At 38.3% G+C, this 27,558-nt stretch overlaps 2 protein-coding genes across 11 annotated transcripts in view; one reads left to right on the forward strand and one right to left on the reverse strand.

The window, feature by feature from the left end:
• SGTB (small glutamine rich tetratricopeptide repeat co-chaperone beta) overlaps positions 1-6,450 on the reverse strand; it is a 40,150-nt gene extending 33,700 nt beyond the window's left edge. For 5 of the 7 annotated variants that reach the window (XR_012504579.1, XR_012504577.1, XM_074359019.1 and 2 more), the window contains exons 1-2: positions 6,317-6,445; positions 4,894-5,015 (exon numbers count right to left, since the gene is read on the reverse strand). Coding sequence is in view for 5 of the 7 variants with exons in the window: in XM_074359019.1 (XP_074215120.1) it covers positions 4,894-4,993 (100 nt within the window). In the remaining 2 variants the exon portion in view is untranslated. Of the gene's footprint in view, positions 1-4,893; positions 5,038-6,316 lie in introns of all 7 variants that reach the window. The other 2 variants (XM_010949366.3, XM_045512413.2) reach the window with 2 other exon arrangements.
• NLN (neurolysin) overlaps positions 6,335-27,558 on the forward strand; it is a 90,653-nt gene continuing 69,429 nt past the window's right edge. For 2 of the 4 annotated variants that reach the window (XM_074358983.1, XM_074358984.1), the window contains exon 1: positions 6,335-6,822. In XM_074358983.1, coding sequence (XP_074215084.1) covers positions 6,335-6,822 — 488 coding nt within the window. Of the gene's footprint in view, positions 6,823-7,089; positions 7,118-7,885; positions 7,911-27,558 lie in introns of those variants that run through there. The other 2 variants (XM_045512407.2, XM_074358989.1) reach the window with 2 other exon arrangements.

A 27,558-nucleotide genomic window follows, 5' to 3' on the forward strand; every position in this document is an offset into this window, starting at 1 on the left:
TATGAAATGGGGATTATTACATGTGATCCTCCTTTCAGAGGTTCTACTCAGGAATAAGTCATAAAAATCTAAGGAAATTCTGTATACAATTCTGTTCCACTTTAACACCAAACAATAATAGTTTGTTTGGTACCAATGAAGAGAAAGACAAGTGAAGAATTCTAGTCAATACCACCATATCCCATCTGTATAGCACGTTATACCAAAGCTCCCATATACTATATACCTGCTATCACTGATTTTGATTCTCTTGACAAATCTATTAGCAGGAGGGGGGCAGAGAGCTCCACCTGATAGACTTAGAAATAAAGATACAGACCAACTAAGTGAGATGCTCAGGATCACTTGACTCGACTCATCAATTCAATTCCACAAATATTTACTTAGCACCTACTGTGTGTCAGGCACTTTTCTAGATGCTTTGTGTATACCAGTGAATAAAACAGAAAAGATCCCTGACTTCTTGGGGCTGCCATTCTAGTGGGGGATGGAGAGGTAGACTGTAGCCAGTAAACTACAAAAGGCAAAGAGCAGAGAACAGTGCAAAGAGGATGAGAGCGTGGGGAGCAGAGCAGGGAAGCAGGCTGCAGATTTAATGGATCCGCATTCAGAAAAGAGGTTTGGCAGACACTGGAAGGAGATGGGGGTAGAGAAAACAGCAAAAGCCCTTAGGAAAGAGTTTTTGGTGCATTTAGAGTGAGGAAGCTAATCTGACTAAAGCCAAATGAGAAAGAGGAGTCTGTAAACAACACATCACAGAAGTCCAAATTATACAGATTCCTTAAACAATGTAGTAACATGAAGAGTGTGCAAGATTTTGGGTGGAAAAATGATGGAATCTGACATACTCTGTTTTAAAAGATCACCAGTAGCTGTGTTGAGAATACTCAATGAAGCAGCAAATATCAAAGCAGAGAGACCAATCAGAGGCTATCACAGTAAAACAGATGAGAAATACTTAATTCTATCCAGGGGTGAGCTCAGTGGAGGTGGGTAAAAGCCAAGATATATTTTGAAAGTACAGCCAACAGGACTGACTAAACAATTAGATGCAGGGTCTAAGAAGAGACGAGTCCAGAATGGTAACAAAACTTTTGGCAACAAAACTTTTGGCCTGAGCACCTGAAAAGATGGAGTTAGGAAAGTCATCAACTGAGTTAGGCAAGTCATGGAATAGGACAGATTTTGCCTGGGAGGATCAGGAGTCCAGTTTTGGAAATGTTCAACTTGAGATGCCTGTTACATATACAGGTGGTGGTAGCTAGTAAGCAGTTGGATATAGGAGTCTGGAGTTCAGAAGAAAGGGCTGAGGCTACACATTTGACAGATAACAGCATATAAACAGAAAATATTTAATGCCAAGAAGCTGAACTATAACACCAAAAAAGTGAGTGTAGATAATGAAAAGAAGATCAAGCATTAGATGCTAGGTACTCCAGGTCAGGGAAAAGAAGAGGGATCAGCAAAGGAGACTGAGAAGGTGAAAACAATGAGATAAGAAGAAATCCAAGAGAGTATGAAGTATCCTGGAAGCCAAGTGAATAAAGTATACAGGTGGATGGGGATGAGGGACTGATCGTCAACTTTATCAATGGCAACTAATAAGCGAAATGAAGACTGAAAACGGGCCATTGAACTACATAACACAGAAATCACTGATGACCTTGATGAGAACAGTATAGTGGAGAGACGGAGGTAAAGGCCTATCTGGAGTGGGTTTAAGAATGAATAGAAGGAGAGAGAGTGCAGAAGCAAGTATAAACTCTTTCAAAGAGTTTCCCATCAAAAGGGAGACCAAAAAGGTAGGCAATGTCTGGGGAGGAGAAGGGGTGGTAGTGTGCCAAGAGTAATCAATTGCTGTTTTTGATGGTTTTAAGAAGGGAGCAATAATGGAAAGTTTATATCCAATGGAAATGAGCTAGCAGAAGTTGAAAAATTACTGATGTAAGACAAGGAAGGTAAATAATTAGAGTGAGAGCCTGGAGTAGGTGAGACAGGGTGGGATCCAGTCTGCTAGCAGAGGGTATCATTTAGAAAGGACAATGGATATTATCGACGGTGTCTTAGTCAGTCTGGGCTGCTATGACAGAATACCATAGACTGGGTGGCTTATAAACAATAGAAATTTATTTCTCATAGTTCTGGAGGCTGGGAAGTTCAAGATCAAGGTGCTGGCAGATTTGATGGCTGGTGAGGATCTGCTTTCTGGTTCACAGATGACACCTTCTTGCTGTGTCCTCACCCAGTACAAAAAAGGGAGCTCTCTGGGGTTTCTTTTACAAGGGGACTAATCCCAATCATGAGGACCTCACTTTCTAGTACCATCACACTGAGCAATAGGTTTCAACATAAGAATTTTGGGAGGACGCAAATATTTAGTCCATAGTACATGGTAATAGCTAGGCAGGCAGGCAGAATATGTGAGCATAGATGCTGGTGAGTGGGCAGATGGGGCAGGGGGAGTCTGTGGAAGTTGTTTTCTTATTAATTCAGTTTTTCTGGTGAAGAAGCAAGGTCATCAACTAAAAGTGAGTACAAGGGAGGACGTTTGGGGTTTTTAGAAGACAAAAGAAACTGTTAAAGTGGTCATCTAGGAAAGCAAAACTATGGACTTGGAACAGAGGGTAGGATTAAAGGTCCACCTGAGGCTCGTGGTCATAAATTCAAACTGGGGCTAGTTAGCAAAGCAGTGTGCTTTGCTTCATCTATATACATAATCATGTGGATATGGGCACAGAGTAGGTGGAGAGCTGGATTTAAACAAGGTTGGGTTCTGCAAGAAAGGGAGAGATATACAAGGTCACGATTTTAATGATCAACCATGGAATTTAAGCTGGGTAGGAAGAGGGGTGTGAAATGGTAAGGGATCAACAGCTCAGAGGTATTGGTAGGGTCAAAGAATTGTTGGGGTAGGGATTCTAGAGGAAGTGAGCTGGACAGGCAGGCAGTAGTGGTCAGGAAGTGAAATGTTTAAGACAGAGATTATGGAGGATAGTGACAAGATCTAGGGAAGAGTTTCTCAACCACAGCAACTACTGGCATATTGTAGTAGACCATTTGTTGTTGTTGGGAGCCAACCTGTGCATTGTAGTATTGTCAGCAGCATCCATGGCCTCTAACAACTAGATGTTAGTAATACCAGCCCTCCAATCGTAACAGTCAAAAATATGTCCAGATATTGCAAAATTGCCCCTCACTGAGAACCACTGGTCCAGGGTATGACAAAGCAAGTAAGTGGCTGAGATTACTAGAGGAGAGAAAGTTAAGGAACTGAGTGCTGAGAGAACGGGAAGAATCATCTATGAGTGTACCGCAATTGCCAACAATTACAATAGGAGTAGTGCTAGAGAGACAGTGAACAGTAGCCACAACAATCAAAACATGAGGCAGATGTCAGTAGATGACAACAGTTAGGACGGACATAGTCTGATGATAAGGCTCAAAGCTGATAATATACCAGCTTCACCATAGTGGTAAAGCTGGTATTAAAACCAGGCTCCTCTCCCAGGTCTTTTTTAAATGTCTAGAAGGTGGGCAGACATTTTCACATGATTTCATATTCAATTAAATCAGACTCACAGAGTCAAAAATAGGGGTCAGTCAAAAACAACTGGCACCATTTCTGACTGCCATATATAACACACAGCTGAAGGCACACATTTTTGGCTGAATACCATCCTAAAAATAGGACATAACATCTTGGTTTTTTAAAAAACTCTCAGTTTTCTTTCTGGCCCTTGAAAGTATTTTACTGCCTTTAATTACAAAGGAAACATCTTTTATTAAATGATTTCATTGATCTGTTTGCTACCGAGCAACCATAAACAGTTTCTTTAGATAACCAATCACCTTTGTCTTCACACAGTCTAACCATCAAGGAGGACAAAAGGACTGATTAAATGGACTAATTGCAATGTTTTCCAACTGTGTGTCACCTGCTCCTCTCACTGCCACCTGGAAAGATTTCATCTCACCAGATTGCAAGCAGATTTAGAGCAAATGCCCAATTTTCATCCCCACTTTCTAAAAACATATTCATAAGGGAACTCCTTGTTGAAATTGATAGACATGTCGCCAAGATGGGAAATTCAAATAGTACTGTTATTTATTAAATTCTCCCAAATGCACTGCCTCATTGTAATAATTAAGTCTTTAGGCCACAAGGAAGCTGGGCTCATTGAACATCCACAAGCCCATCTGCAGAATTCTCTCTTGTTATGGTTCAGCTGAATTTAAATTTTCTAATGCATAAACATGAAGCGGAAACAATGGTGTCAAAGAAATGTGATGCTGTCACCCAAATCCTGCTCAACTTTACAGATTATCGAATCGAATATTTAAAGCCCACATAAAACAAGAGTGAAATCTTCTCTTCCCCAATAGTAAGTCACCAGAACTTAATAATGATATAATTATTAGACTTTTACATAGTGCTTCTATGATGACTAAAGTGTTTTTCCATATTGATTCTAAACTGGATGTTTTCCTATCAGAAAGAGACAACAAGACCTTCAGAGTAAGAACCAGGATCTAAATCTCAGCTTTGCCACATATTAGCTGTGTTACGTTACTTAATCTATCTAGTTTCACTTACTTATCTGTTAAGTAGGGATCTGTTTCACTGTGGAGAAAAAATTCCGTCTAATCCGAATAGCATAGTTCTGACACATAACAGTTGTTCAATAAATAAATAACAGTCCTCTTATTGTTAATTGAAACAAACAAAACAAGCCCCAGAGAATAAAAACATCATAACCTTATCGTTAGGTCTCTCTCCTTGAAAAAATCAACAAAATATTCCGATTTTGACATTACAGATCATAGAGTCAGTGTTATAGCTAATTTAGTCTTTATTTATACTTATAACACAAGTGAACAGAGAACAGGGCCTACCTTCCAAACTTTCTTGTTCATCTGAAGTATAAGCATCCATCTGACTTTGTTCCCGTAAGAAACGAATAACTGCATAAACCAGGTGCTTGATGGATGACATTTTAAAAGCGTAAACACTATTCCTCAGTAAGAAAAAGGAAAACACTGAACTGAGTAATTTTAAAGAATCAGTGAAGATTATAAATAACAAGGATCATAAGCTACATTAAAAGTGAAAAGCAAGGTGAGAGGGTATAGCTCACATGGTAGAGAGCATGCTTAGCATTCAGGAGGTCCTGGGTTCAATTCCCAGTATTTCCTCCAAGAATAAATAAATAAGTAAACCTAATTTACCTTCTCCAACCAAAAAAAAAAAAAAAAAAAAGCAAGAACAAAAACCTGTATTACCTTCACTCCTTCCTCTTTTTAAAGAGTTCTAGAGAAGTATCCATATGGAAATGTATGACATATTTTCATTTATACCCAGTAATATTAGGTTACGTTAAACTTGCAAAAGCAAACTTTTTCTCAAAACATGTACAACATAAGCTGAGACTCTCATCGAATAGCTTGCTGTGTCTTAACGTTATATATATGGTACAGATCCAGATAAGGCCAGGGGTATAGATACAGTGTAGAAATCCCCCAAAGGCCTTAGTACTAAGTTGAGGGAGATTTCATACTGCTGACTCAGAAGCTGATCCACACTGAGCATCTTCTTCTATTTCATGAGATTTTTTTTTAAATGTATGCATAATTTGCATTCCACCTACTTTTGAAGGAGGAGAAAATTATGTGAAGAGGAAATATATTAATGAAAGGTTGTTCAACCATTGAATGTCATTTTTAATAAAAATGGCATTTCTATTTAATCAACAGACAATGTCAGAGAATCACTGCCTAAGTGGATGATACTACAAACAGACCAGTGCTCTCTGCAGTAGCTGTGCTCTCGTGGACAACCTGGAAGCTCCGGGTCATGTTCATTCACATGGAATACTATCGCATCCAAACAGTGGCGCAGGGCCAGACGGCATTAATGGCTTATTTCCACTAAATCGCATCATCCATCTGTGCCCCAGGTTCCCTAATTCAAAGCCAGGGTGTGGTACCCACCGCTAGGATGTTTATTATTGGTGTGCTTATTTTAAAGGCGAGTCCAGCCTATAGGCTACGGGGTTGCAAGTACTAAATAAGGACCCAGGGCAGAAGGGTGAAAAAAGAATGGAAAGGTAGGGGGAAAGGGAGTGCGAAGGGGAAATGGAGAAGTCCAACCTCCTCCGGGCTTTTCTCTTTTCCTCTCCCTAGAGCACATCGACCTCCTTCTCCCTCCCTTCAGTACCCGGGCCTCTCCTAGGCCCTGAAGGGGTTTGCTGCAGGTGCGTGGTGCAGGCCCAGTCTGGGGCGGCGGGAGATGCACCCTTCCCAGACGGAAGCCCCTTACCAGGCAAGAGGACGCGAGATGGTGGCAGCGGTCCCGAGGGCGTCCGTAAGCCGGTCCTCCTGCCCCCTGGTCCACGGGCTTGAGCCTGCCTCCGTTTCGCAGCACTGCCAGCGGTGGCCCAAACTTCCCCGGCTCCCAGGCCGCCGTCGCCCCTCAGCCCACCCGGCTGTGCGCTTTGCTCCCGGCTGCTGGGTCTCGCCAGAACCGCCCCCAGGGGCGGTACAAGCCGCGCGGGGCGGGGCGCCGGGCGGGGCGGGGCCGAGGCTCCGGCGGGGGCGGGGCCGGGGCGGGGCTGAAGTGGGCGCGGGCGTGGGGCTGCCGCACGTGGGAGGGCGCGGGCAGAGCCGGCCGCCGCAGCTGCTGTCGCCTCCGCTAGGCCGCCACGCGGCTTCCCGGCGCCCCGCTTCCCCCTCACCAAACCCGAGGACAACGCGCTCGCCGCCGCCGTCGCCTCTCGGCGCTCCCATGATCGCCCAGTGCCTTTCGGCTGTGCGAGGCCTCCACAGGTACCTCCCCTGCGCGGGCTAATCTTGACCGTGGGCAGGGCGGGGTCTTCTGCCCGGTCAGTGCCGGGCGCCCCGGCCCAGCCTTTCTCCGCAGCAACCCTACAACGCTCCTGGAACCCTCCCTCCCCGTGGCCCGCGTAGTCTACCCCAAGGGACGCCTGGCGCGGGAACTTGGGGCCACCTTTCCCTCCTCCGCTCCCTTGGGAGGGCATCCATTCCTCTTTGTTTGGGACTTGCCTCAGCCGCAAGCAGCGAGACTGGTCACAGGCCGGCCCCAAACGGATGCAGAAAGATGGTCGGGATAAGAAAATCATTTGACTTTCTCCCGCAACCGGAACTGCAGATCTGTCATTAAAAGTGCCAGCAGCTATAGACTTGAATAACAATTTTCATTTGCCCCTCATGCATACCATTGGCTTACAAATCGTTTAACATCCACACACGATAAAGCCGCTATGGTTTTGCTACTTATTTCTGCCCATGCTTTCTAGTGTCCTTTTTATTTACTTCTTCCCCATGAAACAGTCTGCCTCTTGCCGGGGAAAATTGACTTGGCCCAAAATGGAGGAAATAATTGCTTGCACAGGGTTTGGGGCAGCCTCAGCTGCTGATTTGGATTGCTTCCTAGCTCCCTAACCACACCCCTCTGCAGTAGACCAGTAGCAAGATGGTGAGAGAATTAAATTCTTTGCACGGATGTGCTGGATGGAGTGGTTTTCAGAAACAATGCCACTACCACCCCCATTCCCAAATTTAGCCTTGAACTGAAAATCCGAATGAAGATCCAACAGAAAAAGGAAAATGTGTGTTTCTTGCTAGATCCTTATAAAACTACTTTAGAACATATCAATCAGCATGTAAGCTTTTTAACAGTTTCCTGTTGTATGCTTCCAGTCATCTGTGGAGTTTTGTGCTGTTCAGTCCTTGTAGTTTTGGTGCATGCAGGAACAATAGAAATCATAAAGAGTTAATGTGATGATTTTGACCATGTTCCAGGATGTCCTTTTAGTCTTCAGGCTACAAGTGATATAGCTGTCAAATGAAGCTAAACCAACAAATGAAGAAATACATGTCTTCATATAACGCAGGTATAAAAAGAGAATACATTTCAAATAAGACAGTAGTTCTCAAACTTTTTAGTCTCAGGACCTCTTTACCACTCAAAACTTACTGAAGACTTAAGAGCTTCTGTTTACATGAGTTATATCTTTCCATATTTACCATATTAGAAATGAAACCAGGGAGATTTTTTAAGTATTTATTAGTTTATTTTAAAAACAATAATAAACTCATTACATGCATAAATAACATTTTTAATGGAAATAACTATTTCCCAAAATGTTTCCAAAAATGTCTGAGAAGAGTGACATGGGTTTTTTTTTTTTCCTTAGATTTTTTTTTCAGTTTTTTTTAATTGTAAAATATACACAAAATTTACCATTTTAATCTTTTTTAAGTGCACAGTTCAGTGGCACGAAGTGCATTCACATTGTTATGTAATCATTACCACTATCTGTCTCTGGAACTTTTTTTATCATCCCAAACTCATTAAACAGTAACTCCTCATTACCCGCTCTCTCAATCCTTGGTAACCACTATCCTTTCTGTCTCTATGAATTTGACTATTTTAAGTACTTCATGCTAGTGGAGTATTACAGTATCTGTTCTTCTGTGACTGTTTTATTTCACTTAGCATAATGTCTTTAAGGTTCATCCATGTTGTAGCATGTGTCAGAATTTCCTTCCTTTTTAAGATTCAATAGTATTTCATTGTATGGACATACCACATTTCATTTGTCCACTCATCCATCCATGGACATTGGATTGTTTCCATCTTTTGGCTGTTTTGAATAATACTGCTATGATCATTGATGTGCACATATCTGTTTAAGTCTCTGCTTTCAATTCTCTGTGGTATATACATAGAAAAGGGATTACTGGATCATATGGTAATTCTTTGTTTAATTTTTGAGGAACCACCATACTGTTTTCCACAGCAGCTGTACCATTTTACACTCCATTGACAAAGCACAAGAGTCCTGGTTTTTCTACATCTTCATCAACACTTGTTTTCTGGGTTTTGTTTTGTTTTCTTAAATAAGAATCACCCTTGGAGTAGCATTGTTTTGCACTTTTGTAAAACAAATCTGTGACTTAATGGAAGATAGCTGGATTCTTACATCTGCTTCTGCATTTACTCTGTTGCATTGATTAGTTTTGGATTAAGAAAATGAAGAAAATCCCACCTGTCATATATAGTTGGAAAAAGAGGTGTATTTTAATAGATTTTTTAAGATAATCATGGGTATTCTTTGATATCACATCAAAGTGTGACAAGTGGTAGTTTTTTAAAGGATGATTGCAACATGAAATATGAAACTATCAATGTACTTTTCCTACTGTGACATTAAAATCCATAGATCTGTCTTATAGTTTGAGTGATTTTGTAGTATCAAACACTGATCATTTGGAAAATAATCTTCACTGTGTTACACAGATCTTCCTTAATGTTGACACATTTCATTATATAATATCAAGCAATCATACTCCTTAATATCATCATCCCATTGCAAAAGTCATCAAATATTAGGAAGCTGGCAAGCTCATGGTGGCAGATACAATTTTTCAAAATTCTAATTTTCATTTGAAAGCTGGCATTTTTTCATTGATAACAAATACTTTCAGTAGTCTTCCTTGAAGTGACAGGCATACTTTCTTGAGAGAATCTCTGTCAAATACTTAAGTCTGAGTAACTGTAGTTTGTCTGCCAGTCGTTTTTTTCAAGTACCAATGGTGTTCTGTGAAAAAAGCAGCTATTTCAGCTCAAAGTTCAGTCAGTTGCACAAGTGCTTTTTATTCAGACAGCCAGAGCCCCTGGACAACCATTGTACCTAGGTATGCAGCAGGCGTGCTTTATGGCTACTTTGCCACACATATGTATTTAATGGTTGAGATTTAATAAAATTAATAATTTTTACTATCACACCAAGGACATTTTAAAGTGAAGTTGACATTATTTTTAGCCTGAGGGAGTGGCAGTGAAGAACATAGTGACTGCTAGAACAGTTTGGTGCCATTGCCTTGATTTGTTCTAAAGTGCCAACCATTTCATCTGCCATTGCTTCACCATCAGTGCAGGCATCAACCAAGTGAAAAGGTGAATAATGTCTTAGTATTATTACAAAATACTTTCAACCTCACGTACTTATTGAAATAGTCTCAACAACTATTCCCCATACACCCACCCAGGATGGCAGACCACATTTTGAGAACCATTGATATGTGTTATTCATATTCTTTGTTTATGCATGGAAGAAAATAAATGTTAAAAGCCATATAATTATTACTTTTTTAGAAGCTAACAATCTACCATTAATATATGAACTATTTTGTTACTTAAGGATATATATTGCCATTAATCAACTCCTACAGTAGTAGTAGCAGTCATCAACGTGTGGTTCGTGAGTGACTTAATCACAGAATCTCTTTGTTTCAACATCTGTATCTTCCTAAAGGAGTCAATACTTGACAACATGGAAGAACCTCTGTGTACTCTTGATATATTTTTCCTGTTCCTCTGACACTTGGGAATTCATTTTAGTGTTATGAGAGTAACTAGGTTTTTGTTCAACTGGCTTATGATTTCTCTTGGGTTTTCCTGTTGGTGGAGCTGCTGCGTACCCCCTCCCCAAAGCCAACTTGGCAGCCAGGATCATTGATGGGGGCTGTTAAGCCAATTACTTGGAAATAAGCAGATGGGGAATCTGGAGACTGGATTTCAATTGCTGTTTAGGTAGCCGTGTGACCTTAATTAAATCATCCAATTTCTTGGATTTCTCTCAAATTCCTTATTTTGTAGAATGAAAAGGAATAGACTAAATGATATCTAAGGTTTCTTTCAACTCTTGTTGCCATAGAAATAAAATCAGGAGAATTTCCCCTCCTTGAGGCCAGATTGTACAGCATACGAGCCAAGCAAAATCTAATGTGTACTATAGAGTGAGGGATGGATGGCATGGTCAAAGAAATGAGAGAGATGATTCAGCAGTATTTTGTCCAATTATAGCTAGAATAGCCCTAGTTTCCTCTTTCAACTAGAAAAGGAAGTTTGATTTATAAAGTTATAATAGCAATGCATGTTCATTGTAGAAAACTTAGAAAATATTGAGAAGCAAAAGAAAATATATACAATCCACCCATCCAGAAGAACCAATTACTAATAGCTTCCAAACTCTTTTCCATGTACAGACATTTTTAATAAATACAAGATTATATAATACATTCTATTGTAATTTTTATGTAATATAAACATCCTTCCATACTATAAACACCTATAATGTAGTCTATCTGGGGATGGATGACAATCCAAGTAATGCCTACTGTTGGACGTGTCATCTATTTCCAACTTCATGCTATGCGTAGCGGTGCTTAAATAAACGTTTTTGCTGTTAAGTTTTTTCCTAAATCCTTAATTATTTCTTTAGTATGAGTTCTTAGCAATGGAATCTGTACATCAAAAGGTACACACATCTTTCAGGCTTTTGGTACTTACTACGTACCCTTCAAAATGTTTCTACCAAATTATGCTCTTAGTAGCAGAATATACAATGTTAGTTTCCTACACCTTTACCAACACCAGGCATTTTAATATTTTTTATCACTACCAATTTAATAAGTGGAAACTCCTCTTATTATAATTTGCATTTACTTATGTTATTGAAGGTTTATTTGGTGACTATAATTCCTTAACAAAAATTAAGAACTTGTGATTTAGAAACCAAAAAAGTTGTTTGTTTTCTGATGTGAGAAATTACTTATATGAGAAATATTAGACAGTCATACAAATTAAATTACTGTCATTCATAAATGTAATAATGTTTATGTATCTGACTGTAATTAAATAAACTTGAAAATTTCCCACCAAATCCAGTAGCTATATATCCCAAATTTTTAAAACAACGGTGCTAGAAAAAGAAAAATAGACTAATAAAGTTTTTTTTTTTAAAGAAGAAAAGATGTTAAGTTTCAAGTATCAGAGGCTAGACTGAAATTATTTATAAAAATGAATTTTAGAAAGTTGTAAAGGAGGGTTTATTTTTGCTGTTGTTGTTTTGTCGCCTCTTTGGTTAAGAAAAAGCACGGAACTTCCATGGGGAGAAGCACCTAGATTAAAATATGAAGAATGAAGGAAACTGATGTTTATTGGGTGTATATGTGTATGCTAAGCTCTGCGTTAGAAAGACAGGTAGCAAAGTCGTCTGGACTAGACAGGTAGGCTGCAATAATCTGGAGCCAGCTTGCCTAAGTTTGAATGCTGGCTCTGCCACTGACTAGCACTGTGATTTCAGGCAGAGTTACCTAGCTTCTCTTTGTGTGTTTCCTCATCAGTAAATTTGGCTGATTTCTTCACTCACCGAATATTTATTATTATCTGCCAAACGGTAGTCTATCTAGGGATACAGCAATGGACCAAGCAGCCCAAAATCCCTGTGTTCATGGAGCTTACCTTTGAAGAAGAGACAACTAAGGAATATACAGAGTATGTTAGATGGGGAAATGTGCTAAGGAGCAAAAGTGAAGCAGGAAAGGGTGTACTTAGTATGTGTTGGTCGGAGCAGAATTAAAGATTTGACAGGAAAGGGCTTGCTGAGGTGATGCTGTGCCTCAAATGATGTATTTGAGAAAGTGGAGAGGGCACTGTGACTAGAATGGAAGAGATATCAGACAGGTGAGTAGGGGATGAGACGAGAGGGGAAAATTGTACTCAGCTGTACTAGGAAACCCTAGTCTCCCTTCTCCTGTGAGTCTCCTTTACTGCTCACACAGTACCCTTCACTTCCAACGCTTCTCATCACCAAGCGTCTGTAGGTTTTTCCCCACGACATTCTCTGCAACACCGGCTGAATGTCCCATAACTTAATTCTGCCACTTTTTATCTGGAAATAACATCAGATCCCACAGCTTGAGGAATCAGTCCCGTAAAACTGTTCCCATCCCACTCAAATGCCGGTTGCAAGCCCATGTTGTCACCTGTGCTTCTGACCCATTGGTTATAAATCTGGGGTCCTGACAACCCCATCCTTGGGTTTGATTAATTTGCTAGAGCAGTTCACAGGACCCAGGGAAACACTTACATTTACCAGTTTATTAAAGGATATTGTAAGGATATAGATGAACAGCCAGATGAAGAGATGTGTAGGGCAAGGTCTGGGAGGATCCCAAGCGTGGGAGCCCGTGGAGCTGGGGTGTGTCATTCTGCGGGTATGGATATGTTCACTGACCTGGAAGCTCTCCAAACTCCATACTGTTGGGATTTTGTGGAGGCTTCACCAGGTAGGCATGATGAGGGTGGGGGGTGGCAGGGCTGAAAATGCCCAGCTTTTAATTATGGCTTGGTCTTTCCATTGACCAGCCCCCATCCAGGAGCCCACTCAGGGTCACATCATTAGAACAAAAGACACTCTTATCACCCAGGAAACTATAAGGATTTCAGGAGCCCTGTGTCAGGAACCAAGGTCAGAGACCAACTATTGGAACAAAATATGTTCCTGGTGCTCCTATCACTTGGGAAATTACAAGGGTTTTAGGAGCTCTGTGCCAGAAACTAAAGGCAGAGACCACTGTATATATATTTTTTTTATTAACTCGTATCACCTTTTTAAGATTGAGAGATAACAAATATAGAGCACTTTGAGCATTGCCTGGCTAAATCAATTACTATTGACACAAGAATGCTGTATAACAAACTAAATCTCAATAGAGTACAATGATAAATATTTTTCAGATCTACGTGTTTGTTACGTAGTTTTTCTGATCTTGACTGGGCTCATTCTGCACCTCCGATCAGCCGTGGGTTGTGTAGGCAGCTCTGCTGATCTTGGCTGAGCTCTCTTACGTGTTTGAGGCTCTAGGGTGGCCAAAGCTCTGGCCGCTTGGCTCTCTTTCACGTCATCGCCCTTCCTCCAGGAGGCCGCCTCGCTTGTTCTGATGGCGGTGGCAGGATTCCATGAGTGTGGGATTATACAAAGCCTTCCTAAGGCCAAGGTTGAGCATTGGAACACCCTCAACTTGCCACATTTTACTAGCTAGAGCAAGTCCTAAGACCAGCCCAGATTTAAAAAATAAGGAAATAGACCCTGTTTTTGATGAGGGGGACAGCAAATTCAAATTAACAGAAGGCATAGATACATAGAAGGATGGAGAACAGAGGCCATTTTAGCAGTTAGTCCACATTAGCACCTAAAAGCTCAATAAATATTAGCTATTATTTTTACATTTGTGAGTTGCCTAGTTGTATTTTGGAGGTTTTCAAATTGAGATTATTCATTTGTAAGAGCCTTTTGTAGATGTTGCAAATTTTTTTTGTCTTTGAATTTTGAGGTGGACTGTTACTGCTTTTTGCTTTTTTGCCCTACAAAAGTTTAAATTTTTACTGCAATAGGGCATATCATTCTTTTTTCCTTTATGACTTCTCCCTCTGGTCTCATGCCCTACCCCAAGATTATAAGTTTTTTAAATCAGCTGGATTTCTTCTGTTATATTTCATTTTTCGCTATTAAACCCTTTCTCTGTCATGAAGACTGACTTTTTTTTGAAAGACGTTTTCTAATTATTATGCAAAACAAAAAGAAAATCAACACAGAAGCTGCAGTAAGTATAAGAGAAAGTTCAGCCTATAAAATACGGGTTTCTGATTCACCATAGCTCACTTTGGAAGACTTGTCCTATTTCACCTACTCTGAGATTATCTACACCTCCTGCGTAGCATTCAGAAGGTACCCTCTTATTTCCCAACCACATTTAGCTGATATCTTTGATACCTATTTTTTTTCTCTGCCTCACGTCGCAGTCAGAATTGTAGTGACTGAAATAATCACAGCTTTGAGGTGAAGCCTGCTTGCTACAGTGCGTAACATATATACTATAAGGGCTACATGGTTAGAGCTTATCATTCTAACACTGAAGATTTTACATATATACAACTTTATGGTTTTCACAGGAATTCTTTTCTGCCAAGGCACAACAGAGAAACACAAATTATTTATGTAAAAATGACGTAGGTGACTGATACTAGATTCCAGCTACCAATTGAACAGATTTTTTTTTTGGAGGGCTCATATTCAGACACTTTTTCATTTTACAGATATTTATTGAGCACCTGTTATGTTATTGTTTAATTTCAATTTCAATGCCACCTTATCCCAAACTAAATTTACAGCCTTCCCTTAACAATCTGCTCTTTTGCTGTTGTTTTCTGTCTCAGTGAACGTTACCGTTTACCCAAATCAGAAGCCTCAAAGCTGTTCCTGGCCTTTTCCTCTCTCTGCTTTTTCCATGAACTGCCAAGTCTTCAAATTCTTTCTCTTTTCTCTATTTGTGGTTATAATCTAAATCTTCACCATGAGTCCCAGCCTCAAGTTTTGCTTCCCCCTAGTACACTTTCCTTATGAAAACAGAGATCCTTACGAAATGCAAATGTGATGTGTCACACTCCAGTTTAAAATTCTTCTTTTGATTGCCATTAATCTTAGGATAAAATCAAAACTCATTCACATGGTTTATGAATCCCTATACATTCTGACCGTGACTTAGCTTTCCCAGCTTCTCTCACTCCATGAACTCAGGGTTTCAGCTGGAGTCCATATGCTCATCTCCTGGCCTTAAATTTACACATGTTAATCCCTCACTTGGAGCATTCTTCTCTTTCCCTATCTTTCCACAGCCTGGCTAATACCTGTCATTCATCTTAAAAGTTGTTGTAAAATATTTTACATAAAATGTTTTATATCTATATATTTAAAAGAATAGAACAAAGGTATCTATATATCCAAAAAGATATTTCTAGTATCTTTGAAGGCTCTCATGATCCCCTTTCCAACCATATCTCTCCTCTTCATCCCAGAGATAATCCGTGTCCTGAATTTACATTTATTGTCCTCTTGCTTTTCTTTAAAATGTAACCACAAATGTATGTTTCCCAAAACAATATATGGTTTAGATTCACATGATGAAACTAATTTGACATGGCTGTGGTTCATTCTTATGGTTGTAAGATCTTTCACTGTATGGCCATTCCAAAATTTATTATCCATTTTCTTGTCAATGAATATTTGGGTTGCTCCCAGTTGTTTGCTATTATAAGCAGTACTGCTGTGAATATTCTTGTAATCTCTCCTGATATATGTTCAAGGATATACACCTAAGAAAAATTGCTGGGTTTGTAGGATTTATATACATTCCCAACTTTACCAAATGATGTCCAGTCCTTTTCTAAAGTGGCGATCCTAATTTACTCCCTTTCCCTGTGTAGCATTAATCAGTAGCCATTGATCCTCTGTCCTTTGCAATTCCTGGTGTTGTCAGACCTTTTACCAATCCAATGGCTGTAAAATGGTACGTCTTGGTTTTTGTATGCATTGCCATTGTTGCTGATGAGTTTGAGCATGTTTTCATGTTTATTTGCGATTTGTATTTTATGCCTGTTTGTGTCTTATGTCCATTTTCCTATTTGGTTGTTTATTTTTTTTCATATTGAATTTAAGTACTGTTTATATATTCTAGATATATTTCATTTGATTTCCATTCAGAAATGCATATTTATAGTGTATTTTGCCTATGCCTGCCACTGCACTAAACTCCTACTAAATCTGATTCCTCTGACAACTACAAGGACTTTCATAGCACACACATTATTATTAATAGTGTTTGTCTTCCTCACTAGTTCACAAGTTTTCTGAGATCAGGAGCCAGTTTTCTGGTTATTGTTCATATCTGTACCTCCAGAACTTAGCATGGAGTTGTTCCCAGAGTAGTTGCTTAACAAATGTATTTTTTGAGTGGCTGGATAAAAAGATGTTATCAGTGATAATAACTGAAAATTCAGCATTCATTCCTGATGTCTAAGGAGGATAGGCCTAGATTTGGCATTTTTATATTGACAATGACAGGTATAACTTTCAGTAGAAACTAAATATTTCAAATCCTATATGAAATAGCTCACTGTGAATTTCTTTATGTGAAAAAAAAAGTTGCCAGAGGAAATTACTGTGTCTAAGTATTAATTTACACCTAGTTGTGTAATAAAAATTACAGAGTCGAGTAATATGCAGTAGGAAACTAACTTAACCAACAGATTTATAGGAATTTTGTGTATATACAAAGTATATGAGGGAAAAGAGAAACCATATATTAAAAGACATGATCTTTGTCATATTCCCTTGTCATCACTGGGAGCATTCAAATAATGACTTGGTACCCCCACAGACCTAGTTGGGAGGTCTATAGAGTAACAGTCTAATTAATGAATCCTCTATATATTAATATATGTTAATATATTATAATATATTATCTCATATATGTTAATATATTAATATATTATAATATATTATCTCATATATGTTAATATATTATATTAATATATTATAATATATATTATCTCATATATGTCAACCCGGATATGGAAGAAACTGGAGGAGGTACCAATCTCTGAAGTACTGGGTCAGAAGAAACCAAGCTGAGAAAGAATAGAAGGTGAACTTCTCATGAGTGGGCCAGGGGCCAGCTCAGGGCAGGGAAACCAGACTCTCTGGACTAGTATGATGTGGGAGTTATTTGAAACTGGGAAAACACATAACTTTGAGCAGAGCAAAATCCTAAGGAAAGCAGAAATACTTGTTAGTCACACCAAGAAGGTAATGACATGCAGCTTGCCCTACCCAGCGGAAAAAGTACCCCAGAAAAGAAGAACCCCAGAAAAGCCATGATGATGAATTCATATCCTGAAATCACATCCCTGTGCTATCAGAACTATACTCCCATAACTGCTCTGAAATAGCTAAAGGGAAGTAAAAACAAGGAAACATTCTCGGAATGGCGAAAAAGACCCACGGCTACTCAGTAAGGTGTATAGCAGCTCATCAAAAATGTTTTTAATGACTTTGAAAAATTGTAAAGTTACAGAAATGGTAGTAGTAGAATGTGGTTGAAACATATATGTAAATTGCAAATCTTCATTCAGTCATGCCACAAATACTAACCGAATGCAGTTACTATATGCCAGGGACTGTGCTAAATATCACGAGGATAGATGTAAAACAAACTCAGACCCTGTTTGCAAGGCACCTAGGTTGGTATTATTTGTTTGTTGAAGTTTACTTTTACTCCCCTCTTTACCATAATTAATGTTTGATGCTTACTTAAAAATATACCTTACAATTAATAAGAAGAAAAGTATATTAGGCAAAAAAATTTTTAAACCATTAGGGTCAGTCTAGTTGTTTTAACTGCGTTCAGAATTTTGCTGTGGACTTTCTAGCAATAAAGGCAAAGGGAAAACATATTGTTAAAAATGATCAGGAACAAAGTTTTTCCTGGTACTGTTTGTGAGATAAATTTATCGTGTAGATGCTTTGTATAGAGGAAATTGAGTAAATGCAATGAATAACAGTTGCAAGAATACTTACTTGGTAAGTGCAGAAGTAGACTTTATAAAGGATATTTCTTATTCTGACTTTTCTTAAAAGGCCAAGGCAGTACAGGCTACTTAGGGTGATAAGGTACATACATAAATAATTAGAATACAAGCTAGAAGGTGATAATTATCACAGAGAGTGACAGAGAAACTGATATGGGAGCTCAGGGGTGCAGGAGATGACTTTCAGGATAAAAGGGAGAGGTGAGGTCGTAACTGCAGGATGGAAGGCTTTGGACATGTGAAGATCAGGGGAGTGGATTTTCAGACTATTTACCCAAATTTAGAAATAAGCACACTGAGTAAGTTAGTTCAATGTCCAAGGCAAACATGCTAGAAATTAATAAAATGACTCCAAGAAGGAAAATATGCTACACCTTAAACTTATGTAATCTTATGTGTGAATTATACCTCAGTAAAGCCTGAAAAAAAAAAACCCCTCAAATCTCAGTATGTAAAGATTTACACCAAAAAAAAAAAAAAAAAAAAAAAAGGAAAGAGGATGTGTAAACCATATAGCTTAGAATAGCTTTAGAGGCAGATCTAGTTTCAAATGCTTGTGTAATCTAAGTCCCAGTTTCTTCAAACCTAATATAGAGATAATATTAACCATCTCTCATAATTTTTGTAGGGATTACAGCAACTAATGTTGTGAGAACGTCTAGCATGGTGCTTGATACCAAGTTAAGTACATAGTGACATAGTTTCCTCCCTTCCATTCAAGGTAGAAGAAAAATGTAGTCCTAAGGACTTGTACAATTAAGAACTGAGTACAGATCTTCTTTAACTTATGGTGGGCTTATGCCACAATAAACCCATCATAAGTTGAAAATAAGTCAAAATGCATTTAATACACCTAACTTTACCAAACACTGTAACCAAACCTAGCCTGCCTTAAGTGTTCTCAGAACACTTAGCCTACAGTGGGGCAAAGTCACCTGACACAAAGCCTGTTTTAGAATAGTGTTGAACTCCTCATGTAATTTATTGAGTATGGTACTGAAAGTAAAAAAACCGAACAGTTGTGTGGGTATGGAGTGATAGTAAGTGTATCATTTGTTCACCCTCGTGATCGCCTGGCTGACTGGGAGCTGTAGCTTGCTGCTGCTGCCCAGCATCATAGCAGGGGATCGTCTCGGGTATCACTAGCCCAGGAAAAGATGAAATTAACAATTTGAAGTATGGCTTCTAGAAGGTGCATATAGCTTTTGCATTATAAAGCGGAAAATTCTTAGGTTTAGCAATTATCGGTGGAGGACACTGTATTTGTGGATACTGAAGCTCACGAATGCTTTATCAGTGACTGGGGGAAGATAAAAGTGACCTACTGATGAAATTTTTAGGTGACTCTAAGTGAAGGGGAAAAAATTAAAGTTCCAGAGGCTCTCTGCTCGCTGCAACACCATTCTAGTAAGGAGGAGATTCTTAGGAGTATCAAATATGAAGTCTTATATTTAAGCTACACACATCACCTGCCTGAGAACCGGATGCTGGAAGTGCAGCACGTGGGAAAAACTAGAAACTTGAGTTGTTTTCCGGTTCGGTGTGAATTAGCAGCTTGATGTGGCTGCCAAAGAACAAAGGAGGAAAGAGCCACTAATCAGATGACACTTTAATCCTTGGGTGTTAGTTGCCAGATGCAGTGGATACTTCTCAGTCCTGACTTTGCTTGGTGTCCTTGTGACATTTACACTGTTGACCACACATTCTTTTTTTTTTTTTCTAATTTAGTTTAATTTTTTATTGAAGTATAGTTGCTTTATAATGTTAAGTTAGTTTCAGATGTATGGCAAAGTGATTCAGTTTCACATGTATATACAAATCTTTTCTTTTTCAGATTCTTTTTTTTTTTAATAGATTGTTGCAAGATAGTTCCCTGTGCTATACAGTAGGCCTTTGTTGGTTATCTATTTTATATATGTTAATCCCAGACTCCTCTAACTTATCCCTACCCCCTTCCCCTTTGGTAACCATAAGTTTGTTTTTTATGCATGTGAGTCTATTTCTGTTTTGTAAATAAGTTCATTCATATCATATTTTGGATTTCACATGTAAGTGGTATCTTATATTTGTCTTTCTCTGCCTGACTTACTTCACTTAGTGTGATAATCTCTAGGCCCATCCGTGTTGCTGCAAATGGCATTCTTTCATTCTTTTTTGTGGCTGAAATGTATGTGTGTGTGTGTGTGTGTGTGTGTGTGTGTGTGTGTGTGTGTGTGTGTATCTACCACAACTTCTTTATCCAGTCATCTTTCAGTGGACATTTAGGTTGTTTCCATGTCTTGGCTATTGTACATAGTGCTGCCATGAACACTGGGGTGCATGTATCCTTTCAAATTAGAGTTTTCTCTGGATATATGCCCAGGAGTGGGATTGCTGGATCATATGGTAGTCTTATTTGTAGTTTTTTAAGGAACCTCCATACTGATCTCCATAGTGGCTGCACCAATTTACATTTGTACCAACAGACACATTTGCTCAACTTCTAGAGAAATAAATTCCTAATTTTCCTCTATTATGAGCATTCCTCAGATTTCTTTCAAGCTTCCTTTTCTTGACACTTGCCTCTCAAGCTTTGGTTTTTCTCAAGTGTCTATTCGGTCTCTTTTCTGTCTCCTTTCCTTGAGCTGACATACGTACATGCTGAAGTCTGTTCCACACACCCTCCTGTCTGAAACCTTCCCTCAGCCCACCTAGTATGCTCTTTTCCTTTCCCTACTGTTCCAGTCTTCCCTGGTGTTCTTACCTACATACTGTCCTTAGATGCCCCACTTTATGCTAAGAATTGTACACACCTGAAGACATCTGTATCTGTGTCACCCACCTGGAGCCCGCCCTCTCCTTGCCTCCAGGTTCATATATCCAGTTGCCAGATCACCACAATTCCACATCCTGGCATATCTCACAGGCACTGAAAAATCGACATGGCCCAAACTTACCTAGTAATGTTTCTCCAAACCTGACCTTGTTCTTGCACTTTCTGTTTGTTTCAGTATTGCTGTGTTTATCAGTAGTAGTACCACCACCATCTCACACAAATTAGAAACTTCGGCATCCCATCTTTCATAAAGTCCTGCCAGTTTTACTTCTTGGGTATTTCTTGAATCCATGGTTCCCTCTCCCACTTCAGCTACCACTTTTAATTCTAGTGGTTGATCTGAATTGTTGAAGCCTCCTAAAGGATCTCCATTGCCTCCTAAATTTGACTTTCCGCACTTCCCCTCTGAGTGCCTGGCTAAAACACAGATCTCACCCTCTCACTCAGGGCTTCCCATGACTTATGATACAAAGTTTAAGGTCACCAGAATGACATAAATAGCCCATGGAATTTTGTTTGTCATCCTCTCCAGCCATATCTCTTCTCTAATTTCCATTTCTAACTTCCAAATTGGTCGTAATTCTTGGAATACACGGCCAGTGATTGAAAGTGGCCCTTTGCTAGTCCTGTCTGCTATCCCAGGCTTACTCTTTACACCTCTCCACACACCCCACCCCCTCCTTTCCCAGGTAGTTCCTATTCATGCTTCCTCTCCAGGAAACTTGCTCTGACTCCCCAGTCTGAGTATTGTTTCTCTGTCCAACTATAGCTTCTTGTATGTAACTCTGTAGTTGCATTTACAACACTATATTGTTGTTATCTTTGGTACACAGAAAATCAGTAAGTATCTGCTCCATTAACTCTAATGTGTTTTTCTGCCGTATTAGCCAGTAAGCTCCTCGGAGCCTTAGTCATCTTTTCTCTTTAGCAAGTAGCCCGGTGCTCACTTTCTCCTGAATTCCAAATGCCTACTATACATCTCCTCTTGGATGTCTTCCTGGCCTTAGAAACTCGGTGTGTCTAAAATTGAATGTATGTAAAGTTCCTCTTCACCCAAACCCATGGTCATCATCAGAGCCTCCCCCTCTCCTCCCACCTTCATCTCACCAGGTCTTACTGGGTTGCTATAGAAGGGACTCTCAATCTAGATGACCTCCAGTTCTGAAATGCTATTATTCTGTTGGTAAGCAGCAGCTTGGCTGATACAAAATAATAGAACATTTTTAGGTTGAAAGAGGCAGCTTAGTAAATAGCTAATATTTCAGACTCTGGATTAAGATCGCCTTGTTCACATGCTGGATCTACCACTTAACTTAGTTGTGTGACTTTGGCATGATTAACTCAACCTCTCTGTCCCTCAGTTTCTTCATCTATAGACTGCCGATTAAATGAGATAATGCATAAAAGCACTTAGTGCCAGTACATGGACATAATTAGCACTTCATAAGTGCATGAACAACTCTGCATTATATTCAAGTAGATGCTTTCCCTGCTTTCACTGTGACTTGCAAATCTAAAGGACTTAAGGCTGGTAATTATTCATCTTTCATCTTTTTAGAAATTGTTTTGAAAACCTGTCTTTTATCTTTTATTGGTGAGGAAGATTAGCCTTTTGATATATAGGCAAAGAATTTGAAATCATTTTTGTCATCTTAAAGTAAAATCTGCTAAGTATGCTTATGTACTGTAGAAATGCAAGGCATCATTGTTTTCTTTTTCTCACCATAGTCTGTGGATTTACTCATTTCTCACATAAGTTAATGACAGTTGTCTTCTGGGGGTTGCTGTGCCAGACCAGCAGGAGCACTGGGACACAGCAAGGATCTTCACAGAGCCATCTAGGCTGCGCCTTGTGATTTTGTCTCTGTCTGTCTCTCAATAAGGACAAGAGAGAATAAAGAAAAGTAGCAGACATTGATGAGGTACTAGATTAAAAGCTGTGGACAACTTGAAGAGAACGGCAGAACTGCCACAGTGTTTGGTGTGACTGGTGATACAGTATAGTGCTTAATAGCACTGACTCCAGAGCTAGGCTGCCTGCGTTACCACTTCTAGCTATGTGACCTTGGGTAAGTTATTTGACCTCCCTGTGCCTCAGTTTCATCATTTCTGATAGTAGAGATAGTAATAGAGTCTATATCGCAGTGTTATTGTTCAGAGGGTTAAATGAGTTAGTATATGTAAAGCCACACTGCTGTGTAAATGGCTCACACTGTTGTTATTATTGATGGTAGCCGTGGTGGTGGTTGGCAGTGGCCAAACAGCAGCTAGAGGCTTATTCGTAACTAGCTAAAGTATTTGATAGCTGTGCTTACAGTTGTCAGCCTCAAGGTTTAGAATCTAGAAAGCAGAATCACTTTGAATCTTCTCTTATAATCCATTTATCGCAGAACATTCGCTGTCTCTGCAATAAAGTTAAATGCTTAAGCACAGGCCTTTAGTTAATTATTTGTGATTTAGCATCACTGAGCTTCATCTTAAATTAGAGGACTTGAACTAGCTGGTTTCTTAGACCCTTTCAACTGTGAATTTATGAAATCTTCATTTTTTGATCAAATACATTTATTCTCACTTGTGCTCTAGTTTCCCCTTGGGGTTGGCTCCACTTATGATCCCTTTTAATATGCTTGTCAGCATGAGTGTTGTCTTAATGTTGAATTTGTATGTTTTTTAAACAACATATCTGAATTTAGAATAGCAGCTGGAGCTAAGCACATGAACAGTTATTTTTTCTACTTTTTATTATGTAAATTTTCAATCATAAATAAAAGTTAAGAAATTAGTATAATGAACCTCCCCATTAGCAAGCTTCAAAATTGTCAGCTCACGACTCTTTTCATATACCTCTCCATCCACTAATTATTTTGAAACATATGCCCAACATTATATTACTTGAATCATAAGTATAATCGTAAGTATTTCCATATATAGTTCTAAGAGATAAATTCATTTTCCAAAAATACATGATCACAGCACCATTGTCACATGTAAAAATAATAAACACCTATTTGTGGTTGAACCAGTCTTTAAAAAGAAAAGCAAACTAGATATTAGCCAGGCCTAGGATGAGGATTTAGGCGTCATCATTTTTTTTTTTTAATTTTTATTTTTTTAGGGAAGGGAGGTAATTACTTTTATTTATTTATTTTGACAGAGGTATTGGGGATTGAACCAAGGAACTCGTGCATGCTAAGCAGGCACTCTACTACTGGGCTATACCCTCCCCCAGGCATCATTATTCACTCAACAAAATATCCACATGTCAATGACCCAAAAAAAAAAAAGCCTGAGTGTTAAATAATGTACTGAGGAGAGAAGACTCTCCTGAGTAATTTACTAAGAATTTCAATTCTAGAAAGTATGCCCCAAACACCAATTAAATGTGCCAGAAGCAATTTATTCATCCTCCTAGAGAAAAATAAAAGCAGAATGTCTTTTTTTGAGTTGTGGTTTTCCATGGTAGACCCTTTACTTATGAATTATTAAAGAAGCCTTGATTTCATTTGTGACACAGCACTTGATTTTAGATGTTCTGTGGTCTCTGGTGGCTTTACTTAATCCAGTTAAATGTCTTAATAAGAAGAGTCATTTTTTTCATGTCCATTTATAATAAATTTGTTTTAAAAACTGTAATTATAAAACTACTTGTCCTATACAGAAAGTTAGGAGAAAATCAATTAGACTACTATCTTCTTCTGCTGCTTATTTTTCAGAACCTGAGATTTTCTATTTCATTCTTTATAACCTTAGTAATATGAACCTTTTCTAAAAGTTGTTTTTTTAGAGCAGAAATATTATAAATATTTCTAGTGTCACATAATTCTTCACTTGACCTTAAGCAGTTTCTAACATTTTTAATCTTCATTCCTATTTGTTGGAAAAGATGACTTTGAATAGTCCCTTTTCATTTATTTACAATGAAATTTGGAAACAACTTATTTCCATTACATTCCAAAATCTAAAATAAAATTGCCTTTTTTTAAAATGGATCACTAACATTTTAAAAAAGAGTTGAAAGTAAGTCATTTATTCCTAGGGGAGCCTTTGTATGATATAATTAGTCCTATCTTTAAGCCTTATCTATAGAGGAAGTTGTACACAACTGAGATTGTTTGTGGCACTTTTCCAAAATAGTATGTTTTCATGATATAAGACCAAGATTGGACCATTATTGTTGCACTGATCATTTTAGTCTTCAAATTTAAATGCTATGTTTTTGAGTACAGAAAAATGGATGGCACAATGAAAGTGGGTAATGCTTTTAACTTTATCAGATGCTGGAGACTTCTCAGAATAAAGGCCACTGGAATATCTCCATGTTTAGGGTAGTTCTGCTCTGAACTCAAAATATTTGGAGCTGAGTTCATGGTGTACATTTATGTGAATGGCTGTTTATGTGAGATACACTGCGTTACCTTGGCAGGAGTAATTTGAAAGTTCCATCTTTTCATAAAGTCTTTTTTTTTTTTCTCTAGAGCTGCTGAACATTTTCTGCCCTGTCTAAAAATTACTTTCCCATACCAGCAGGTGGAAGCAAGAGCAGTCAAATTGTACTTTGCTTTCTAAGTACACTGGCATGTCCTGTAGATAATCTATCCATGACTCAGAGTATCTTTATGATACATCCCTCACTTTAATTACTTTTCTTCAACAACTTTATTGTCTTAGCACCTCTCTTGATTGCTTTATCAGCTTATTTACTTAGTGTCTGAGGCTGAACTTAATAGTCATTCTAAGACAGGCTAATTTAGATTTTTCATTGCTTGTACTCGATTAAACATTTACAACACAAGCAATGTGCTGATACATTCTTCCACATTCGCCAAGAAATAAAAAGATGACTAAGACCTGATCTGCATTCTCAAACAGCTTACATTCTAGTAGAATTAGAAGGAGGCTGTCTTCTTCATTCCCCTCTGGCCTAGGATAACATACCACTCAGCCTTCCTAGTGTACCTCCAACTAACCTATGGTCGGCATTCAGTATTCACACAGTTTTTAATTTATTCAACAAATATTTACCGAGTACTAGGTACTATATAGGGGCTTAGTTTATAAACATATTCTTTTTCTAACAGATTTTTTTTTAAAAGATCAAAACACTCTTCACAGAATTATCATTTATTTTTAAATTTCTCAGTACAGATTATATAGAGAAAGTTGACATATAAACCCTAAAATATTAAACTGAAGGATTTAGAAGTTAGAAGTAGCTAACGTGAGTAACATTTCCAGAAATATACATAGAAGGCCTTCCACAAACATTAGTTGAAATAAAATAAAAATAAGATATTCTCTATCAATTCTATTAGCTGTTTACTGACAACTAATAATAATAATAAAGTATTTTATACAAAGGATATAAAAGAAAGAGAAGAACCAAATTCTAAAGTGTGTGTGTTTGTGTGTGTGTGTAAAGAGAGAGAAATTTAAGAACCTCCCCGAGGTAGTTACTTGCTCTGTTTTCTAAATTCCCCTTTGCTCTATTTGTATAAAATTTGCTGCCTGGATTCACATCCATCTCTATGTCTCTTCTTTACAAGTCTGTAAGCTCCCAGAAGGCAATAACTATGTCTTATCTTTGTAACTTCAGCAAATATTTACTGAAGGAATGACTGAATCAACCAATTTACTTTATGAGAAATCCCTTTATAACAAGCCTTTTTAGGGGGGAATATAATCTACAATTTAGGTATAATCATAGATGATAGTAACAAGTCAATATATCTTATCTGAGAAATCACCAGGGAATAAAGAAGTAGCAATTGTTGCACAGAAAATTTCTTAGAATGCCTCAGCTAAATTTCATCTAAAAGAAATGTAGATTATTTGTTTGCATGAGTACTTCAAGAAAGTGTTTGCAGCTTCTAGGAGTGCTTTATCAAAAGTGGTTTACTGCTTACCTAAGAATAGTTAGTCATCTCAGCCATTAAAAAGAAAGAATGGAATAGTGCCATTTGTAGCAACATGAATGGACCTAGAAATTATCACACTAAGTGAAGTAAGTCAGACAGAGAAAGACAAATATCATATGATACCACTTACAGGTGGAATCTAAAAAATGATACAAATGAACTTATTTACAAAACAGAAACAGACTCACAGACATAGAAAATAAAGTTAGCAAAGGGGAAAGCGAGGGGAGGGATAACTAGGAGTTTGGGATTAACAGATACACTCTACTATATATGAAATAGATAAACAACAAGGTCCTACTGTACAGCACAGGGAACTATATTCAATATCTTGTAAAAGAATAATTATATATATATATATATATATATATATATATATATATATATATATATATATATATATAAGTGTATAACTAAATCACTGTGCTTTAGACCAGAAACACAACATTGTAAATCAACTATGTTTCAATTAAAAAAAAATAGTTAATCAAAGGAGTCTGGAAAAAAATGAGGCCTGGGTACAAACGGTAGCC

This window comes from Camelus bactrianus, chromosome 3 (genome assembly GCF_048773025.1).
Source record: "Camelus bactrianus isolate YW-2024 breed Bactrian camel chromosome 3, ASM4877302v1, whole genome shotgun sequence".
Lineage (NCBI taxonomy): Eukaryota > Metazoa > Chordata > Mammalia > Artiodactyla > Camelidae > Camelus > Camelus bactrianus.